The following is a 17,608-nucleotide window of genomic DNA, read 5'->3' on the forward strand; positions in this document are numbered from 1 at the left end:
GCCCGTGGTAGGTGTTTTACGGTAATTTCCTCTTTCTTAAATTAAAGCTACAGCTCTGCAGCTTCTCATGGGGGGTGGGGGGGTGGAGCGCACTAATCCACTCCCCACAGCTGCAGATTGTCTTGAGCAGCTTCTGCAAATAACTATGAAAACCCCCCTCCCCCCGCCCCCTGGCTGCCAGTGGTGCCTGTGGGGCCGATCCCCGGCATGGCGCTATGGGGAGGGTTTCTGACACTGTCTGCGTGGGACAGTGTCCCATCCAAGAGCCCTGTGGGCCTGCGCCACCAGCCTGGAGTCTGCCGGGTGCTCCCAGACTTTCTCCTCCGCCTGGCCGGGCCCCTCCTTGGGCTGGGGCTGCCTGGGGGGGGGCAATGGCCCCCCCCACAAGAATACAGGATTCTATAGTATTGCAGGTCTTTTTATGGAAGGGGCCCCCTGAATCCTCTGGGGCTGCCCCCCGCGTAGCCAGCACTGCCAGGAGCCGCCCCCCCCCCAGCAGCCGGCCCCCATCCCACCGCTGGGTGCACCTGCTCCCCTGCCCCCTCCCTTCGGCTCGGCTTGGGGTGGGGCTGCCCCAGTGCGGGGGGGGGGGAGCTACCCCGCGGCACGCATCTGCCGGGGGGAGGGGCAGTTCCCTGGCACTTTATGGCCCCCTCCAGCCGGCTGGTAATTTGTAGACGGTCCCTCGAGGGGGCGGGGCCTGTGCCGCGGGGGCGGGGCCGGGGCCGGGTCCGGGAGCCGGGCTGGACCAGCCGGAGGGAGGCGGGGGCACCGGGCGGAGCCGGGCCGGGCCGAGCGCGCTGGGACGCGGCGCCGCCAGGGTGAGTAGCGCCCGCGGGCACCGGGCCGGCACCAGCGGCTAAGCGACGGGATGGGGCGGGGGGCGCGTGGGGGTAGGGAGCAGTGGGGGGCCCGGGGGGGGGTAGGGAGCAGCGGGGGAGCAGTGGGGGGCACGTGTGGGGGGTAGGAAGCAGCGGGGGGGTAGGGAGCAGTGGGGGGCCCGTGCGGCGGGTAGGGAGCAGCGGGGGAGCAGTGGGGGGCACGTGTGGGGGGTAGGAAGCAGCGGGGGGGTAGGGAGCAGTGGGGGGCCCGTGCGGGGGGTAGGGAGCAGCGGGGGGCGCGTGTGGGCCGGAGGGTAGGGAGCAGCGGGGGTGTAGGGCGCAGGGGTTGCGTGTGGGGGTAGGTAGCAGCCGGGGAGGAGCAGTGGGAGGCGCGTGCGGGGTACATGTGCAGTAGGGAGCAGCGGGCGGTGTGGGGGGATGCATGAGCCCTTAGAAGGCCCCAAGGCCCCGTCTGTTCTGCTCTGTGGATCTAGAGACCCCGCTGCGCTCTCCATGGGGACAGGGCTAACCCCAGCCCGGTTGTCATGGACGAGGCTGTGTGGCAGCCCTGCTCCACCCCAGAGCTGGCTGCACTTGTGGGGCCCCAGTGGCTGGGGCCAGCCGTGGAGAAGGGGAAATGCTGCCTGGAGCTGTGCCGGCGCCTGCCCAAGCCCCCCGCCCCCTGGTGCTCTGCTGCCAGCCTGCGAGAGGCTTGAGGATCTGCCCGGTGCCAGGCGGTGAACTCTGCCAGGGCAGCCCCAAGCTGCTTGCTGAGTATGGGCCGAATTCGCGTCGCCAGGGCAGGGTCCGTAGCCAGAGAGACCCTGGCGTGTTGGAGACCCTTGGCAGCCCCAGTGTCTGCAGCCTGGCCTGGTGTCCCCCATGTGTGGGCGTGGGGCCGGGGGTACAACCGGGGGAGGGGAAGGACTGCGCCAGTGGTTGGGGCTGGGGGCTGGCAGCCCAGCCTTGGCCAGAGGAAGGGGGGGCCCAGGGAGCTGAGGACGCAGGGAGGCAGATATCGAACTGCTGCCAGTGGAGGGTGGGGGGCACCCTGCTTTCAGAGAGGCGGCAGGGCTCCCCTGAGGTGCCACACGCTGCCCATTGCTGGGGAGATGTGCCAGTGTCAGCCAGGGTCCCCAGGGCTGAGCCTGCCGCACACGCTGCCTGGCACGTGGCCTATGCCGTTGAATCAGACGCTCTTTATCTGGATGCTTAGTGAGTGTTGCCATGGCACCCTGGCACCGATGCCGGGCCCTGCCCCAGCTGGGATTCGCTCCCCACAGGGGAGCGGGAGTGAGGGGCTGATGCTAGACAGGGCGCTAGGGGCTGAGTGGGGCAGTTCCAGCTGAGGGGTCACTGGCAGGGCCTGGGAGTGGTTAATTAATAGGATTATACAGGAATGCAGCCCAGCCCCCTCTCCCCGAGCTGTGGGTCACATGGGGAACCCCCAAAGGGTACCTTGCGCCCCTCCCATCCTGGGACTGGGATGCAGCTGTAGAGCTTTAAAAGGCGCTCGACAGAGTCCCGCCCTGGGGACAGCAGCCCCCCAGCCAAGATGGGGGGGGAGGGGTTATTTCTCGGGCCCTGGGGGAGAGATGGGCGGGGAGTTCTCAGCGCTCCAGGCAGCGGGGGCTGCAGGCGCTCAGCCCCTCGGGGGCAAGGACTGTCTGTGCGGTGCCCGGGGACCCTGGTCTCCAGAGGGGTGGGCTGGGTACCTGGGCCAGCCGGAGGTGAACAGGAGCTAAGGGCTGGCCCAGACAGCACCACTCTCCCAGTGCACGGCAGGTTATTCTGAGCCGCCGTCTCCCGTATGAACACAGAGCGCCTGGCTATATACCCCCCCCCGGTGCCCCGCCCTGCCCAGGTGAGACGCTCCACCTGCCTGCTTCTCCCTGGGGCACAGCAGGAGCCCACGAGACAGGTGCGCAGTGCAGGACGGGGAGGTGCTCAGGTACGGCGGTGAGTGTGGTGGGAAGACCCTCGGAGCCTGGATTAGATTGTGGGGCCTCTGCCAGCCTGCACAGCTCCTACAAGAGGCTCCTCACCAGAAGCCCAGCGTCCCGGGGGCTGTTTGGAGCAGGGGGTCTGTGTAGGGAGCAGAGATCCCTGGCCAGCAGGGCGGGGACGTGTGGGGGGCTGGTGCCGGTGGGTTTGGGGAGCCCAGGCGCTGCGGTGGGGGTGTGGGAGGGCAGGGGGAGGGGGCAGAGGGGGAGGGAGATCTCACCCTCCCCGGGGAGCAAGGGAACACGCTGTTCCTTTGGCTGGCGGGCGGCCAGCGGGTGGGAGGCAGGAGGCCCCTTCCCTAGTCGCACGTAGCGTCTCTCTGCTGCCTTTGGCTGAGAGCGGGCGCGGTGCCAGCCCTGCCTTGTGTAATCTGTTATGTAGCCATGGCTGGGCCATCCCAGAACACTCCATTTCCTGGGCTGGCGGGCTGCCATCCGCCTCATCCCTCGCAGGCCCGGGGGGGGCCCCTGTGCAGCGTGCAGCGGGTGGGTGCCCTGCCTGGGCTGAGGTCCTGAGGGTTAACTTGGGAGAGAAGCAGGGAACAGAGCTACATCTCAGTTTGCCCTGAGCACAAAGACCCAGTAAGCAGAGGAATGTGAAATATGCCCCCCCCCCCGCCATATCAGCACGCAGGAGTGCGGGGCCGAGCCCCAGGGAATTGTCTCCCCTGCAGGCGTCACAGCGAACGGCTGGCAGTGCCACGAAGGCAGGAGCTGTGCAGGCTGGACAAGCTTCCATTGGTGCCCCAGCTTGTTGCCGGGGCAGTGCGTGCCCTCGCACACCCACTGGGCACCTTTCCCTGGGGGCTGAGAGAGGAGCGGCCAGGTTGGGCAGCCCTGGGGTCCCTCTAGGCTGGTCTCCGGTGTCCAGCCTGGCCAGCCAGCTGCTTGAGAGGAAGATATCAGAATTGGGGGCGTGGTTCTGCCCACGGTCCTAGCGCCTCCTGGTGGCAGGGAGAGCATGGCGCTGCAGGATCTTTGGCTTTAATGCCCCGGGTGGCCACGCTGTCCCTGTGATGGCCCATCACCGTGTCCGTCTCCCATGCCCGTGGCTGCCGGCCAGGCCACCTGTCTGTCGGGTCCAATGGCTGTAAGCGGCCGCTAGCCAGGCTCAGCCTGGAACCAAGGTGCAAGTGCTTGGCAGGGAGAGGGAGGAGCTACTGGAGCCACAGGGTGCGGTGGCTTCTCCATCGCTGGTCATTTTTCAGTCCAGGCTGGATGTTTGCCTGAAGCTCGTCTCAAGGGAGGAGTTCTGGGTGGTTCCATGGCATGTGGCCCTTTTCTGGCCTTGGACTGGATGAACTCGGAGCCCAGCCCTCCTGCCAAGAGCCAGGCCCTGCCACTACGCCCACTCCCAGCTACCGGTCAGGGCTATGCAAAAATCCAGGCTTCATGCTCAGCACTGGGAGCCCAGAACTGGACAGTGCTGGGGCCGAGCCCCTGCCAACCCTGGGTCTGGGTCCTGGCCTCTGGTGTTACCAGGTTTGCCCATTCGGGTCACTTTTCTGGGGAAGGGGATTCTGTAATTCTATCAATGTGCTGCTTGTGTCACGTGTGTTTTCATATGGAGCTCTACTCCTCCCTTCTGCACGTCCCCTCCCAATGGAGCTCTCCTGCAGGACCTAGGTTCCCCAGGGCTGGGTTTCTCCAGCCCAAGAACCGGATGAGCACACGCCCACCCACACATACATTAACAGAGCAAGTCTGAGCGGACCGGGTCAATCAGCACTGTCAAGCTGCCCCCCATTATATGCCCCTGGGCTCCATGGAGTGGGTCAAGCAGCACTTTCAAGCTGTTACCCATATGTGTCCCAGATTCAGCACGTCCCTGTCCCCACCTTCACAACACCATTGTACTGGCAGTAGCCTACTTGATGAGCAAACCCCACAGTATTCTGGGTGCTGCAGGGATCTTTAGCTTAGGTGAAAGAAGCGTTGCTGCAGAGTGACTGGGGGAAGCTAAAAACACAAAAGAGTAAAGTCCAGCAACAGAGAGAGAGAGAAGCAACCAGCTTAACCATAAAAGTTATTTATTGAATACTGGTGATAACTGCACAAGGAGCCTAAACCAACCTAACCTACATTATTAAAGGTTAATAACTATGGTAGAAAGGAAAAATGAAAAGGGAAAGCGAGAGAAGGGGATCTCACCGCTCCCTGACGCTTGAACTGGTCAGCGTTCCCAGATGATGCTGGTAGCCGAGGGTCCTGAGGGCAGGAGACAGGCAGAGTCCCCAGCACGATCAGTCAGGAGAAGATGGAGTCCTGGTGGAACTGATGCCTAGTTTGGCTCTAAGCATCAGAACCCTGACTGCGGAGAGTGGGGGAGTCCAGCCCTGCACCCCTCTTCCTGGGCTCACAGTGACTCTCAGCCAGCCAGTAAAACAGAAGGTTTATTGAACAGCAGGATCACAGGATACAGCCCAGCTTGTGTTCAGAGCCAGGACCCCTCAATCTGGGGGGTTCAGGGTGCTTGGATCCCAGCCTAGGATCCCCTGAAAACCCACCTCCCAGCTTCCAACCGAAGACTGACTTCACTCCACCCTTCCCTTTTGTCTAGCCCCAGCCAGAGGTGTCACCTCCCCTCCCCCAGGCCTAGCTCATGTTACAGTCTGAATACCTGCATCTCACCTAAAATCCTCCCTGCTTTCCCATCCCCCACACAGACAGCCCCTGCTCCATCACACCAGGGAGCTCACAATGCAACTAGGCGGCTTCACTATTTTGATATCAATTAAGGATTCATTACTGGAATTGGTCTGATAATTGCTGAGCTGGGTGTGTGCAGACTAGGTTCATTAGCATCTGGAGCAGAGATTCCCATGATGCAGTGCTTCCCTGCTTTTTCTGGTCCCAGAATTCAGTGTGGTTCTCTGTTCTCCATTCTGTATGTAAATTGAGATGTCTCCCTGTCCCATCTCTCATGCAGATGAGGCTAGGGGAGTTGTCTCTGCTCTCCATTCTGTATGCTAATGGGGAATGTCTTAATCTTGTCACCCTTGTCAGGAGGGGTCTAGGTGTGTCTCCCAACGCCCTTCACTGCTCTCTGCAAGTTTTTTCCTCTGATGGGTTTTGGTTTAAGCAGAGGCTGGGGGTGGGGTGTCTTTCGTGAGTCAGGCTGGATACTGCACCTTGGTTCCCCAAGAACACAGAGGTGTCTGGTATCACTGGGTCTGACACCCCAAGCCAAATGGGGCAGGTGTATTCCCCACCTGGGCTAGTGGGGGGCCCTGCTAGCCAACGCAGTGTGACCATCCGGCCCTGCCTGGCAGGTGCAGGGACTTGTTGGGGGGGCTGTTTGCAGGGTGGGGCAGAGCCCACAGGGCTGGTCACAGCAGCAGGGTCCCAGTTGGGCAGGCATGTGAGGGTCTCTTGTCCCTTTGCCAGGGGCTGGAATGTTCTAGCCGTGGGGCTGAGGCCCCTTTGCAACTCCACCCTCTGGGAAGAAAACTTCTGGAGCTGGTGAAGGGGGATGGATTTGTTGTGGCAGGGCTGGGAGGCAGGACTCCTGGGTTCTGGCTCCGGGAGCAGAGGGCTGGAGTAGTTAGAGCAGTGGGGGCTGGGACCCAAGGACTCCTGGGTTCTATTCCCCGTTTTGCTACTGGCTCACTGTGTGACCTGGGGTAGGATAGTCCCTGCTCTGTGCCTCAGTTTACCTCCCCGAACTCCCCCCAGCCCGTGGGGGACAGCACCCCCTGCTGCTGGGGAGCCCTGGCTCCTCTGCCCTTGTGATAGCCCATGCTGGTTCCAGTGGCGCCTGAGCCTGCCCGTGTGTCTCTTGCAGGGCTCCCAGGCCTGGAGGCTGGAGGCAGCGTGGCCACAGCAGCCTGGACGCAGATGGAGCAGGCTGGAGGCACCAGGGCTGCCCCCCTAGAGCAGCCTGGGGGCCCAGAGCCCGCCCCATTGCTGGCAGCAGCTCTCGCCCCTGGCGGGGCAGCAACGGTGACGGCCTTTTCCAGGACCCTGCGCCTGTACAGCAGCTCTGTGCCTGGGGGCAGCGCCCCCTCCAGGCCCCTGGTGGTGCTGCTGCCCTGGTTTGGCGCCCGTTCCCGCTCCATTGCGAGGTACCTGGAGCTCTACCTGCCACGCGGCCTGGACGTGCTGGTGGTGGAGAGTGACCTGAGCCACTTCCTCTGGCCCCGGCACGGGCTGGCCTACGCGGCCTGCGTGCTGGGCCTGCTCCAGGGCAGCCAGCCCTTCTGCTCCCGCCCGCTGCTCGTCCACGCCTTCTCCATCGGCGGCTACACCTTTGCCCAGATGATGGTGCACGTGAGCCGGGAGCCGCAGCGGCACCGGCAGCTGGCAGAGAGGATCCGGGGCCTGATCTACGACAGCCTGGTGACGGGCAGCCTGGGGGACATGGCGCTGGGTGAGTGGGGTCTGGGCAGGTCCCGTGGGGCAAACCCCCTCTCCAGGCATGAGCCCGGGGGAGAGGACAGATCTTTCACTGTCTCCTCCAGCCCCAGCTGTGCTGGAGCCCTGTCCAGCCCAGAGATCACCAGGCTCTGCAGCAGGATGCGGGGCGGGTGGTGTGGGGGGGTAAGAACGGCCACCCTGGGTCAGACCAATGGTCCATCTCTGACGGGGGCTGGGGCCAGGTGCCTCAGAGGGCAGGAGCAGAACAGGGCAATTATCAGTGATCCAGCCCGTCACCCAGTGCCAGCTGCTGGCAGGCGGAGGTTTAGGGACACCCAGAACACAGGGGTGTGTCTCTGCCCATCCTGGCTAATAGCCATTGCTGGGCCTTTCCTCCAGGAACGGGTCTGGTTCCTTTTGGCCTTCCCAGCATGCCCCGGCAGTGCGTGCCACAGGGCTAACGGGTTTGTTCTTAGCGCCTGTCCGTTGGGACGGGGGGCGATGCACTGGCTGGGTTGGCTGTCCCCTCTGCAGACACTGCCCAGCAGCCCTCCTCGCTGCCCCGGCTCCATCTGCAGCTTGAGTCCTTCCCTCCCAGGCTCCTGCTGGATTCAGGCTGGGTTTGGCCCAGAACTACCCCCGGGCAGGGAGAGGAGCTGCTCAGACAGCCCTGGGAGGGTGGCATCTGCGAGAGCTGCCCTTGCCTGGGCCCCGTGGTTACAGCAGGGTCCTGGCAAGGGTTGGGCCGTACCCTGGGCTGACAGGGGGACACCCAGGGGAATACAGGGCAGCGGGCAGGGAGTCACGGCCCAGCGAGGGCTGAGGGAGCAGGCGGGAGCCCGCTGAAGTCCCAGGGCGGGTCTGCGTCTGGCTGGCGGCTCCCCTGCCCACTGACCCCCTTCTTGCCCCGTGCAGGCGTGGCTCAGATGAGCAGCTCCGCGGCCCTCCGGCCCCTCGTCAGGGGAGGCACCAGGCTCTACTTCAGCCTCTTGCGCTGCTGCACCGTGCGGTACTACAAAGCGGCCCAGGACGTGTTCTTCCGGCCGCCGCTTCGCTGCCCCGTCCTGGTCTTCTACTGCTGCAACGACCCCCTGAGCGACCCCGCCCGGGTGCAGGAGCTGCTGGAGAGCTGGCGGGGGGCGGGGATCCTGGTGTGGGCCCAGGGCTGGCAGGACTCGTGCCATGCAGCCCATCTGCGCCAGCACCCCCAGGAGTACCAGCAGGTGCTGCAGGGCTTCCTGGAGCAGCTGGACATGGCCCTGCTCCGAGCCAGGCTCTAGCACCGGGGGCTGGGTTGTCCCAGGAGCCCCTCTCACCCGGCCAGGGTGACATGCAGCTGCTGCTGCAGCCAGAGCCCTGCTCTTCCCTGGCAGGCAGGGTGCCCCTGCCATCACAACATCCAGCTGTGCCAGTCACCTTCCTCAGCTGGCCCTGCCGGGCAGGCCATGGGCACGTTGCCCGACTGGGTGGCCTCAGAGCAAGGGAACAGCTGCTGCACCATGGACACCCCGGCTAGGGGAGGGGGGAAGCCACTGAGTCCTCTGCCCCAGGGAGGCATGATGGGCATTGCCTGCTCTAGCCCCACCGGGCTGAGTGGTGTGGGTGGGGGGAGGCAGATTTCCCCCAGGGGGATTGATTGGGGGGAGGGCAGCTGCTGCAGCCCTCCCCTCCCCCAGTTTCACCTCTGCCCTGGGCTGTACTGGGACAGGCTGCTGGTGGCTGCGATGAACTTGCGGCTCCACCTCCCACCAGGACCCAGCTGCCTTTGTGCACCTGCCCCCTCCCGGAGCGAAGGCCCCTTGCAGGGCCTGGGGGAATGGCCAGGCTGGGCAGGGAGGGAGGGAGCAGGCTGGATGGGGGCTCCGGGGAGTATTTCATGCTAGTTTCAACAGAGTTTTTTTTTAAGCCCATCTGTAAATGGGTTTGAAATCCCCCCGACACAGGATCCTGCCCTGCCATGATTCCACAGTGCAGCTGCCACTGATCCTCCAGCCCCGTGCCCTAGCACTGCTCAGGCAGGCCTGCGGGCCAGGGAGGAGGGGATTACACCCCCTTCTCCAAAAGGCTGGTGGTTTGCCATAGCGAGGCGAGCTGGAGTCCAGCTCAGCATGCTCCACCACACCAGCCGGTGCCAGGGCCCGATGCTGTATTACTTTATTATTCTTCTTCAATACACACTTACAAACACTGGACCCCAGATGTGCAAAGTTAAAGCCTTCCAATGAGTAGGGGGGGTCGGTGCTGCAGGGGGAGAGGCCGGGACTCGCCAGTAGCTGCAGTGACAGAAAAAGGAGATTTAAACTCATCTGGCAGAAACCGAGTGAAGGAAACAGCTGGCCAGCCCCACAGAGCCTGAGGCGGGCTGCAGAGGGGTGGCCAGGCCCCATTCCAGCTGTGGGGGTCACTCCTGCCCCCTGCCTCACCGAGAGCAGCTGCTGTCCCAGAGGGACGTCACCCCGTGGCTGGGCAGGCTGCAGGAGCCCCAGAGCAGCTGCCAGGCGTGCAGTGGGCTGACACCCCGGGGGCTCTGCAGAGAGGGACAAGGACTGGACGGGAGGTGGCTGGTCCCTGTGTTTGGTCCAGGTTGGAGAGACCCTACTAACGGGCAGGGTAAGACAGCCCCTGGGCAGCAGAGGGTTAATAGCCGAGGCAAGGCTCAGCCTCCTGTACAAGTTTATAAAATCCCTTAAAGCCCAGGGGCTACTGGTCCGGAGCCAGGCCCGGGCTGTCAGCAAGATCCCTGGGTCTCCCGTCACTGCCCTGCTGCAGGGCCAGCAGGGAAGGGGCAGTGCCGGCCGCCCCGGCCTGTGCCCAGCAGTGAGCCCTGCTGCAGCACTAGCTCTGGTGGGGGGGGACGTGCCACGCTGCTGGCGCTGGGGGAGCAGTGTCCATGGAGGGCAGCAGCGGTGGGGAGTGTAGCGGAGCAGGATGTGTGGAGTGGGGGGGGATGCAGGCTCCAGCCAGGCCCTGGCTGCCTGTGAAGATGCAGCAGGTGGGAGCTGGGGGCACTGCTCAGTGCTCCAGTGCTAAGTGCTGAAATGCTCCTGCCCAGCCGGCAGTGGCCCCCCCCAGCAGCTCTTGCCAGCACCTGCTCTCTGTTCTGCCCAGTCCAGGGGGCTGGTTCCTGGGGCCTTGCACCAGGCCAGCCCCAGGCGCTGGGGAAACCTGGCTGCCGGACGTCCAGCCAGGGCCAGGTCCTGGCCAAAGTGGGCTCCGGGCAGGCGAGACGCTCTTGGCCGTAGTGCAAATCCATCCCTGCGTGGAGAGGTCGGAGCGCTGTCCCGGCGCTGGGAGGGGAGGGCTGGGCTACAGGCGGCGGGCGGCGACCGGGGCAGGGACGTTGGGAGCTGCGCGCTGGCTGCTGCTTCGGAGCCCGTCGTCAGTATAGCCGCTTCTCGTAACTGGGGGGGAGGAGGAGAGGGAGAGGCAGGGTTAGCGCTGGGCCGACAGCGCCCGCCCCTGGGCAGGGCTGTGATCGCCCGTGGTCAGGAGCCCCGGGCCGGCCCCGGGGGCTGGCTGAGAGGGTGAGGGGAAGAGCTGCTGGCAGGACTTTGTGGCCCCCTCACACACCATGCCGACACCCGCTGGTGCCCTGACCCGCGGCACCTCCGCCTCCCAGGGGCTAGGTTCAGCCCATCTCCAGCCCTGCCTGGCACCAGCAGCCAGGACCCTGAACCAGGCCTGGCTGGTCGGTTGCCCTCTGCGCACCCCCTGCCCCCGGTGGGAGTGGCTGATGCTGGTGGGCTAAGCAGAGCCCTGGCTCCCCAGCAGGAAGTGCTCACGCCCTGGGCTGGCACCTGCAGGGCACGTGGTGGTCACTGGCCGGCCGCCTCGCATGGGCAATGCCACAGCAGCCACTACCCAGGCTCCCGCCAAGTGGCCTCATGTCCTGAAGGATCCAAAAGCGCTTCCCAGACACAGGCGCACACCCTAGGGTGACCACAGGGCCCGATTGTATAGGGACAGTCCTGACATTCGGGGCTTTTTTTTATTTATTTATGTAGGTGCCCATTGCCCCGCCCGCCGTCCCGCTTTGCCACAGGCACTCGGCGTTGTTTCTGCCGATACAGACTGACACGGCTCCCACGCTGACCCCGTTCTATCTCCTCCCCCTCGCTCACAAGCGCCACCCAGCAGGGCAAACCCTCTGCTGCTGCAGCGCTGCTGGGCTCGCTGGAGATCCAGCACCAGGTCATTTGGCCGAGGACTCGCTCCGTCCGCCGAGCCGCTTAGGAGGGAGACTCCCCTCGGGGGAGAGGGGCAGCACCAGAACCGCGAGGGTCACGCTGTACAGGAGGGGGTGGGCTGGTGGGGGTGGGGAGCTGGCTAACCATCAGGAGGGGGCAAGACTTTGACCACCTAATGGTGTAAAACCAACCAGTTCCCCCCAGGCCCGGCAGTCCCCTTCCCCCAGGCGAGTGCTCCCCCGTCTCACACAGCCCTGCTCGCCCCTCCCGTCCCACCCAACCCTGCCTGGGCTGCCCGACAGGATGGGGGACGCAGTCAGAGACACATGCGGGGGGGGGGGGGGGGCGGGAGTGATATTTATTCCCAGCTCAGAACCAGGCCCCATTCCAAGCTCTGAGCAGCAGCTGGGAGAGGAGAGCACTGAGGCAGACCCCCCGCTCCCCCTTGAGGGGTAACTGCTCCCTCCTAAACCACACTTCCAGCTCCTCCAGAGCCCAGGGAGGCCAGGCGCAAAAAGCCAGCAAGGCCTGGCCTGTCGCCCAGCAGAGGAGTTCGGAGCCCAGTCCGCTCCCTGAACGGCCCCCCAGTGCGAATGAAAGGATCCCACTCCTCACAGAACCACTGCCCACCTTACAGGGCTCACCCAGGGAGCCAGCTGGGCGAAGAACCCAGGAGTCCTGGCTCATCATTCCCCTCAGCCTGCTACGCCTCAGAGCATCACACTCACAGCTGGCCCCCGCTTTATCGGCTCGAGCATGGGGCGCTGGCCCTGTAGCTCTCTGGGGGTGCACCCTGCCCGCCCGCCCGCTGCGCCCTGCCCGCCCGCTGCGGGGCTGGCGATGCTGGAGCTTGTGTTTCTAACAGACACGCCCGCTGGACCATGCTCCTGCGGAGGCACCCGCCCGCCCCGCGGCAGGGCCAGCCAGCCCCAGCGCGCCGAGGAGAAAGCCAGTCAGTGGGCTGGGTGCACGGCCCTGCGGGGCCAGGGACGCGCGGCTGCAGGAGCGTCAGCTCAGCCCCGATGCAAACTACTGTGAACGCCAGCAGTGCCCGACCCCCACTCACAGGCAGCGGGCACAGGCTGCCCCCACCACACAGGGTGTCCACCCCACCCCCAGTACAGCTGCAGGGCCCTTACATCCCTCAGCACAGCCCCTCCCTCCCCACCAGTCAGGGCCCCTCGCCTGCCCAGGCCCTGCCCTCGCACAGGGGCTAACGGCTCAGGACCCCAACCCCTCCAGGGCAGGCCTGGCCAGGGAATCTGCCTCCGACCCCAGTGGAGTCTCTCCACCACCCACACGGCCCCAGTCCCTCCCAGTACACCCCAGGGCAGGGCACCCCAGCCACACCGAGCCCTCGGGCCTGACCCTTCCCCCATTCGGAGCCTGCGCCCTCGGAAGCCACCCCACAGAGCCGGCACCGCACGCCCCATGGATCCAGCCCAGGAGCCCTATGGTGCACGGACCCCAGTAGCCTCTCAGTCCATTAGCATCCCCTCCCCCAAACCCTGTCCCCAGGCCCCCGGCAGAGCCGAGCTCCATCCCCACAGGCCATCGACTCCTGGCCAGACCCAACGCCCAGGCAGCCCCCCCGGCAGGGCTCAGCTCCCCCCCCCCAACAGGGTCTGCGCGCTCTCCTCGGCTGGGAGCCAGGACATCGGGGTCCCCATGGGCGGGGGGCTTGGGTTCTCCCCCATTCCTGGGGCAGGCCGGGTGGGATTTCATGGCAGGGCCATTGCAGCTCGTGGCCCAACAGGCTGAGGCAGGAGCCCCATCTCCCCGGGGGTCCTCGGCCCATGCAGAGGGCGTTAAACCCCCGGCCCAGTGAGGCAGTGACAGAGGGGAAGAGCCTGGGGCACGCAGTCGGGTTGGCCCCGTCTCTGGATGGAAGCGTTTGTAGCTGGGGTCACGGTGCCCCCTTGCCCCCTGCAGCCCCACAGAGAGGAACAGCCCCCCTCTGCCAGGGGAATTGGATTGTGGGAGCTTGGGCCCCAAACCCAGAGGGGCCCCCCAGACCCAAACCCCCGCCCCAGTCATTGCTCTACAACTAACTACGGAAAGGAAAGGAGCTGGTTACTTACATGGCAGAAACGTAAAGCTACGGGCGGAGGCATGGGCAGGAAAGAGAGAGATGGTTACAATGTGTTCCAGTGAGATGGGACCCTCTGCCCACCCCCCGGCCAGCAGGGAGCCATCCCTTCCCCACACCGCTGGGCACTGCAGCTGTGAGATCCCACCACCGCCGAGAGCACGGCCTGGCCGGCCGCCCTCCCGCCAGCACCAGCAGCACGGCACTAGCCGGCCGAACGGGGCCCCTCGGCACCAGCAGCGCGGCACTAGCCGGCCGAACAGGGCCCCTCACCACCAGCACAGCACTACCCAGCCGAACGGGCCCTTGGCACTGCCACAAAGCACCCACCACCACGACCAGCAAGCTCCACTAGCCCAGCCAGAGCCACCCCAGCCCGGCTGCCGAACGGGTCCCTCCCTCCCAGTCTCTGTGGGTTCATGAGCCTTTGTCCGCGTGGACCCCACTCATGGGCGCACGCCTCATGCACAAGGTCCCCTGGGGCCATGCAAGTGCCCTGCATCACCTCCCCTGCCCCCACCGGGGGTGCACAGCCAGAGCAGCCTAGCCCGCCCCCAGTCCCCTCCTAATCCACGGTCCCAGCAGAGAGGGACTGGAAAGACGGGATGGCGGGCGGGACCCGCACAGACAGGACATCTTGAAGACCCACAGTCACTGTTCTCTTCAAGTCTGTCCACCTGGATCCCATCCCGGTGACCAGCTGGCAGCTCCATGGGAGTCCTAGCAGCTCTCCTGAAAGTGGCACCTGATCCCCGCTGCCGGCGCATCGTGCCTGGTAAGGGCATGTGCTGCATGCCGAGTGGCTGCCCTGCCCTTCGCAGGGATCTCTCGAGCGTGCTGAGGCTGCCTGGCCTCGAGCTGAGCAAGCCTGGATGCTGGAGGGAAGGCGGCCTCTGCGCGCTGGTAACAAACTGCACCGCACAGAGTGATCCACGTGGCTACCTCTGGGAGGAGGCACCGGAGCTTTCACAGCCTCCCCCAGTGCTGCGAAGAAACGGGGCGATTTCCGGAATGGCTTTGGCCTGAGTGATAAACAAGGGGTCTGCAAACCCCGCGACGCGTGGAGCTTGGTTTGGGGGGGTGTAACGGCGCGGACTCACCCCCGCAGGCACCTCCTGCTGGCTGCTCCGGGAATTAGCTCAGTCCAGCTCCAGAGCGCCTCTGCACGGGGTGTCTCGCCCGTTGTCCGCTCCACTCCGCTGTTTGGGACCCGCGTTGCTCCCCTGCTCGGCGGTGTCCTCTTCAGGAGGCTGCCCTCTGGCAGTGCCCACTGCCGGGGGTCACGGCCGTCCTGTGGCTTGCTCCCACCGCAGGGGCCAACCACAACCCAAAGTCCGGCCCCTCACTTCAGGGGCAAGTTCCAGTCTGTATTGGCCATGCACCTCCATGGCCAGGTGCGGTGCAAGGGGGCGACCCAGGCCCACCTGCTACTCTGGGTCCCGACCCAGGGACCCTCTAGCGGCAGCCTCTCTGCCCTGCTTCTCTCCCCTTGTCTGCCTATCACCCCTGGGCCACTTCCCCTGGGCCTGGCACCTTCTTGGCCCTTTCTGGCAGGGTAACAGGCCAGAGCTCCTCCTCCAGTCCCCTGAGCCTGCCCAGCACTGCTCTGTCTCAGGTGCTGTCCCTGGGAGCCAGTCCTCCTGCCTGGCTTGGCAGAGAGAGCCTCCCCTCTGCCCCGCTGGGCAGCTCCTTATATCCCGGCTGCCCCAGCAGCTGCCTCCTAACAAGCCTCATCCTAATTAGCAGCAGGTTTCCACAACCTCCCTGGCTGCTTCTGCCCCACCCCCCGCTGGAGTGAGCCACCTGCCCAGCTACCGGCCACCTGCAGAAAATGGGTTAAAGAGACCAGAGAGGCTGTGCAGACAGGCAGCCAATCAGAAAGGGCCTGCGGGCAGCCAATCAGGGTCAGGCTGAGCCCTATATAAAGGCTGCAGCACAGAGGGGAGAACAGTCTCCCCCCACCAGCAAGGGAGGACTCTGGACAGAGCAGTGCTAAGCAGGGCTGTGGGAGCTCTGGCTGACCCTGCCAGACGGCAGGCCTTGAAACAAGGGCTGAGTGGGGGCTAGGGCTAGGGGGAAGTGGCCCAGGGGAGACAGGCAGTGACGGGGAGTGGAGGAAGGCAGCAGTGGCTGCTGCTCGCGGGTCCCCAGGCTGGGTCCCCCCTTGCACTGCACCTTGCCATGAGGGAGCGTGGCCTGTGGACTGCACCTTGTCCCTGAGGTAAGGGGCTAGACTTTGGGGTGGCAGGTGGCCATGAAGGCAGGTGTGGACTAGGAGTGCTGATATACCCCAGGAAGGGGGGAGAATGGAGCAGTGGGCACTGCTGGAGGGCAGCCCCCTGAAGAGGACACCGCGGTCCAGAGAGCGACGCGTGTCCCGGTGGTGGAGACAACACAGCAGAGCCGACAACGGGTGAGACACCACCCAGCAGGAGGCGCTCCGAGGCTGGAATGAGCGAATTCCCGGAGCAACCAGCAGGAGGTGCCGCGGTGGTGAGTCTTGAGCCCGTTACAAGGTCAATTACTCACTCAGTTTCAATGAAAAGTCAGCTGCCTCCTGGGTGCTGGGACCCAGCTAACTGCTGCCACAGGCAATAGCCGCCGGGAAGGTGTTTTACCGACTGGGATGGTGGAGAGAACCCTTAGCCAAGGGCTCGGAGGAGAGGGTCCACAAGGCCCAAGGAGCACAGGGCTCACAAATCGGGGACCAGGCCTGGGCCAGTCCTTTGAGCGTCTGAACCAGTGGGCTCAGGGAACGCTGTATGGGCTCGCGCTGGATGGTGGAAGGTTGTCTGCAGCAAAGTGGATACCACGGTGAGGCCGGATAGCTGGAGTTGAAGGATGGAGTGTGAAATCTTGGAAAGGCGGGAGGGTGGGAGGGGTCCTGATAGGTGAAACCAGGCTGTCAAGCCAGATACAAAATCTTTGCCACTTTGATCTCGTAGGGGGCCTCCCGTCCTGTGTGTGGCTTTCTTGTATGGTTCTCTAGAGCTATCCGCGGCTGCAGGGCTCTGCCAGCTTCCATGCCATCAGCGGTACAATCGCTGGGTCTGGCTGAGGGATTGATGACAGGTCAGTACCTGTATGGACTGGAGCAGCTGCAGCAGGTCTGTTAGCTGATGCTGGCTGGCCCACTAAGGGGCTATGCATGCGACTGCATCCTGCCTCCGTCTTCCTTCCCCCCCTGGGCATTGGGGGTGGGGAGGCATAGAGGGCATGGGGCAGGCTTCCTGGAGGGACCCTGGGCTGGTGCTCTGGGGCAGAAGAGAAGGCGTCCGTTGTTCCTATTGGGGGTGAGCTGTCTATTGCCCCATCTGTCGAACACAGGAGTCCTTCAGTGACATACGTGTTTGGCTCAGCACTGTCTGCCCAGATTGCGATGTACTCCTGGGAGGAGGAGAGCCATGGCATTTATTCCATGCAGCCGGTCCCTCCTCCCCTGCTGGATCAGCGGCTGACAGTGGGTACCCCCGCCTGCCACGGAGGGGCCGTCCGTCCGCATCTGCAGCCTGGTTCCTTTCAGCACTGTAGGAATGTTCTGCAGCCAATGCAATTGCCCTGACTTCCAGCCCATTGACATGGGGTCAGGACTTTTTCTGGGCATCTGCAATCACTCCCCTTGGGAGGAGTGCCTGATTCCCTCTGTGACTGCCTGGGGTTCGGCCAGCCGTCAGGCCCAGGAGGTGAGCGTCCATAGGACGCTCGGCCATCCCGGAGAGAGGAGGTGACCTCTGGCAAGCGGCGTCACATCTGTGCTTGGTGCCACGTGACCCAACACTCAGACAGGGTTTTGCTGTCTGATCGCGGATGTGTGCGTCTGGACCCAAGCCCCTGTGCGTTCTGTGGGCCGGGCAGGACTGAGGGGCGACCTGCCATTCCATACTCATTCAGAACTCAATTTCTTTGGTCCCTCTGTTCGGGGAAAGAGGAGCTGCACTGCGGGTTGCCCTTATGGTGGGGTGCAGGCGGTCCTGGGCTCCAGTGCCAAGCTCCCAGCTGGTGCCAACTGTTTGGAGGCCCAAGGGCGGCTGCAGACACTTTCTGGGTACCAGCAATAGGAGTCTCCAGCAGGGAGTCCCTACTTACAGGGCGCGGGAGCATCCCCGGACGGGCGGGTTCTGGCGGAGAAGGACCAGCTGTCTAGGACACGGC

General features: G+C 64.6%; 2 protein-coding genes across 6 annotated transcripts in view; one reads left to right on the forward strand and one right to left on the reverse strand.

Moving 5' to 3' along the window:
* The first annotated feature begins 728 nt into the window (after nt 1-728).
* On the forward strand, nt 729-9,372 carry LOC120395659 (transmembrane protein 53-like). The gene is made up of 3 exons (XM_039520260.1): nt 729-821; nt 6,609-7,193; nt 8,096-9,372. Exons 2-3 carry the CDS (start codon nt 6,662-6,664, stop codon nt 8,458-8,460), a joined length of 897 nt encoding a protein of 298 aa, XP_039376194.1. The 5' UTR covers nt 729-821; nt 6,609-6,661; the 3' UTR covers nt 8,461-9,372.
* A 346-nt stretch (nt 9,373-9,718) lies between these two features.
* Nucleotides 9,719-17,608, reverse strand: part of IMPDH1 (inosine monophosphate dehydrogenase 1) — an 86,212-nt gene continuing 78,322 nt past the window's right edge. For all 5 annotated transcript variants that reach the window (XM_039520255.1, XM_039520256.1, XM_039520259.1 and 2 more), the window contains exon 15: nt 9,719-10,581. In XM_039520255.1, the coding sequence (XP_039376189.1) occupies nt 10,560-10,581 (22 nt within the window). In that variant the 3' untranslated portion in view covers nt 9,719-10,559. The remainder of the gene's footprint in view (nt 10,582-17,608) is intronic.

This window comes from Mauremys reevesii, linkage group 1 (genome assembly GCF_016161935.1).
Source record: "Mauremys reevesii isolate NIE-2019 linkage group 1, ASM1616193v1, whole genome shotgun sequence".
NCBI classification, from domain to species: Eukaryota; Metazoa; Chordata; order Testudines; family Geoemydidae; genus Mauremys; species Mauremys reevesii.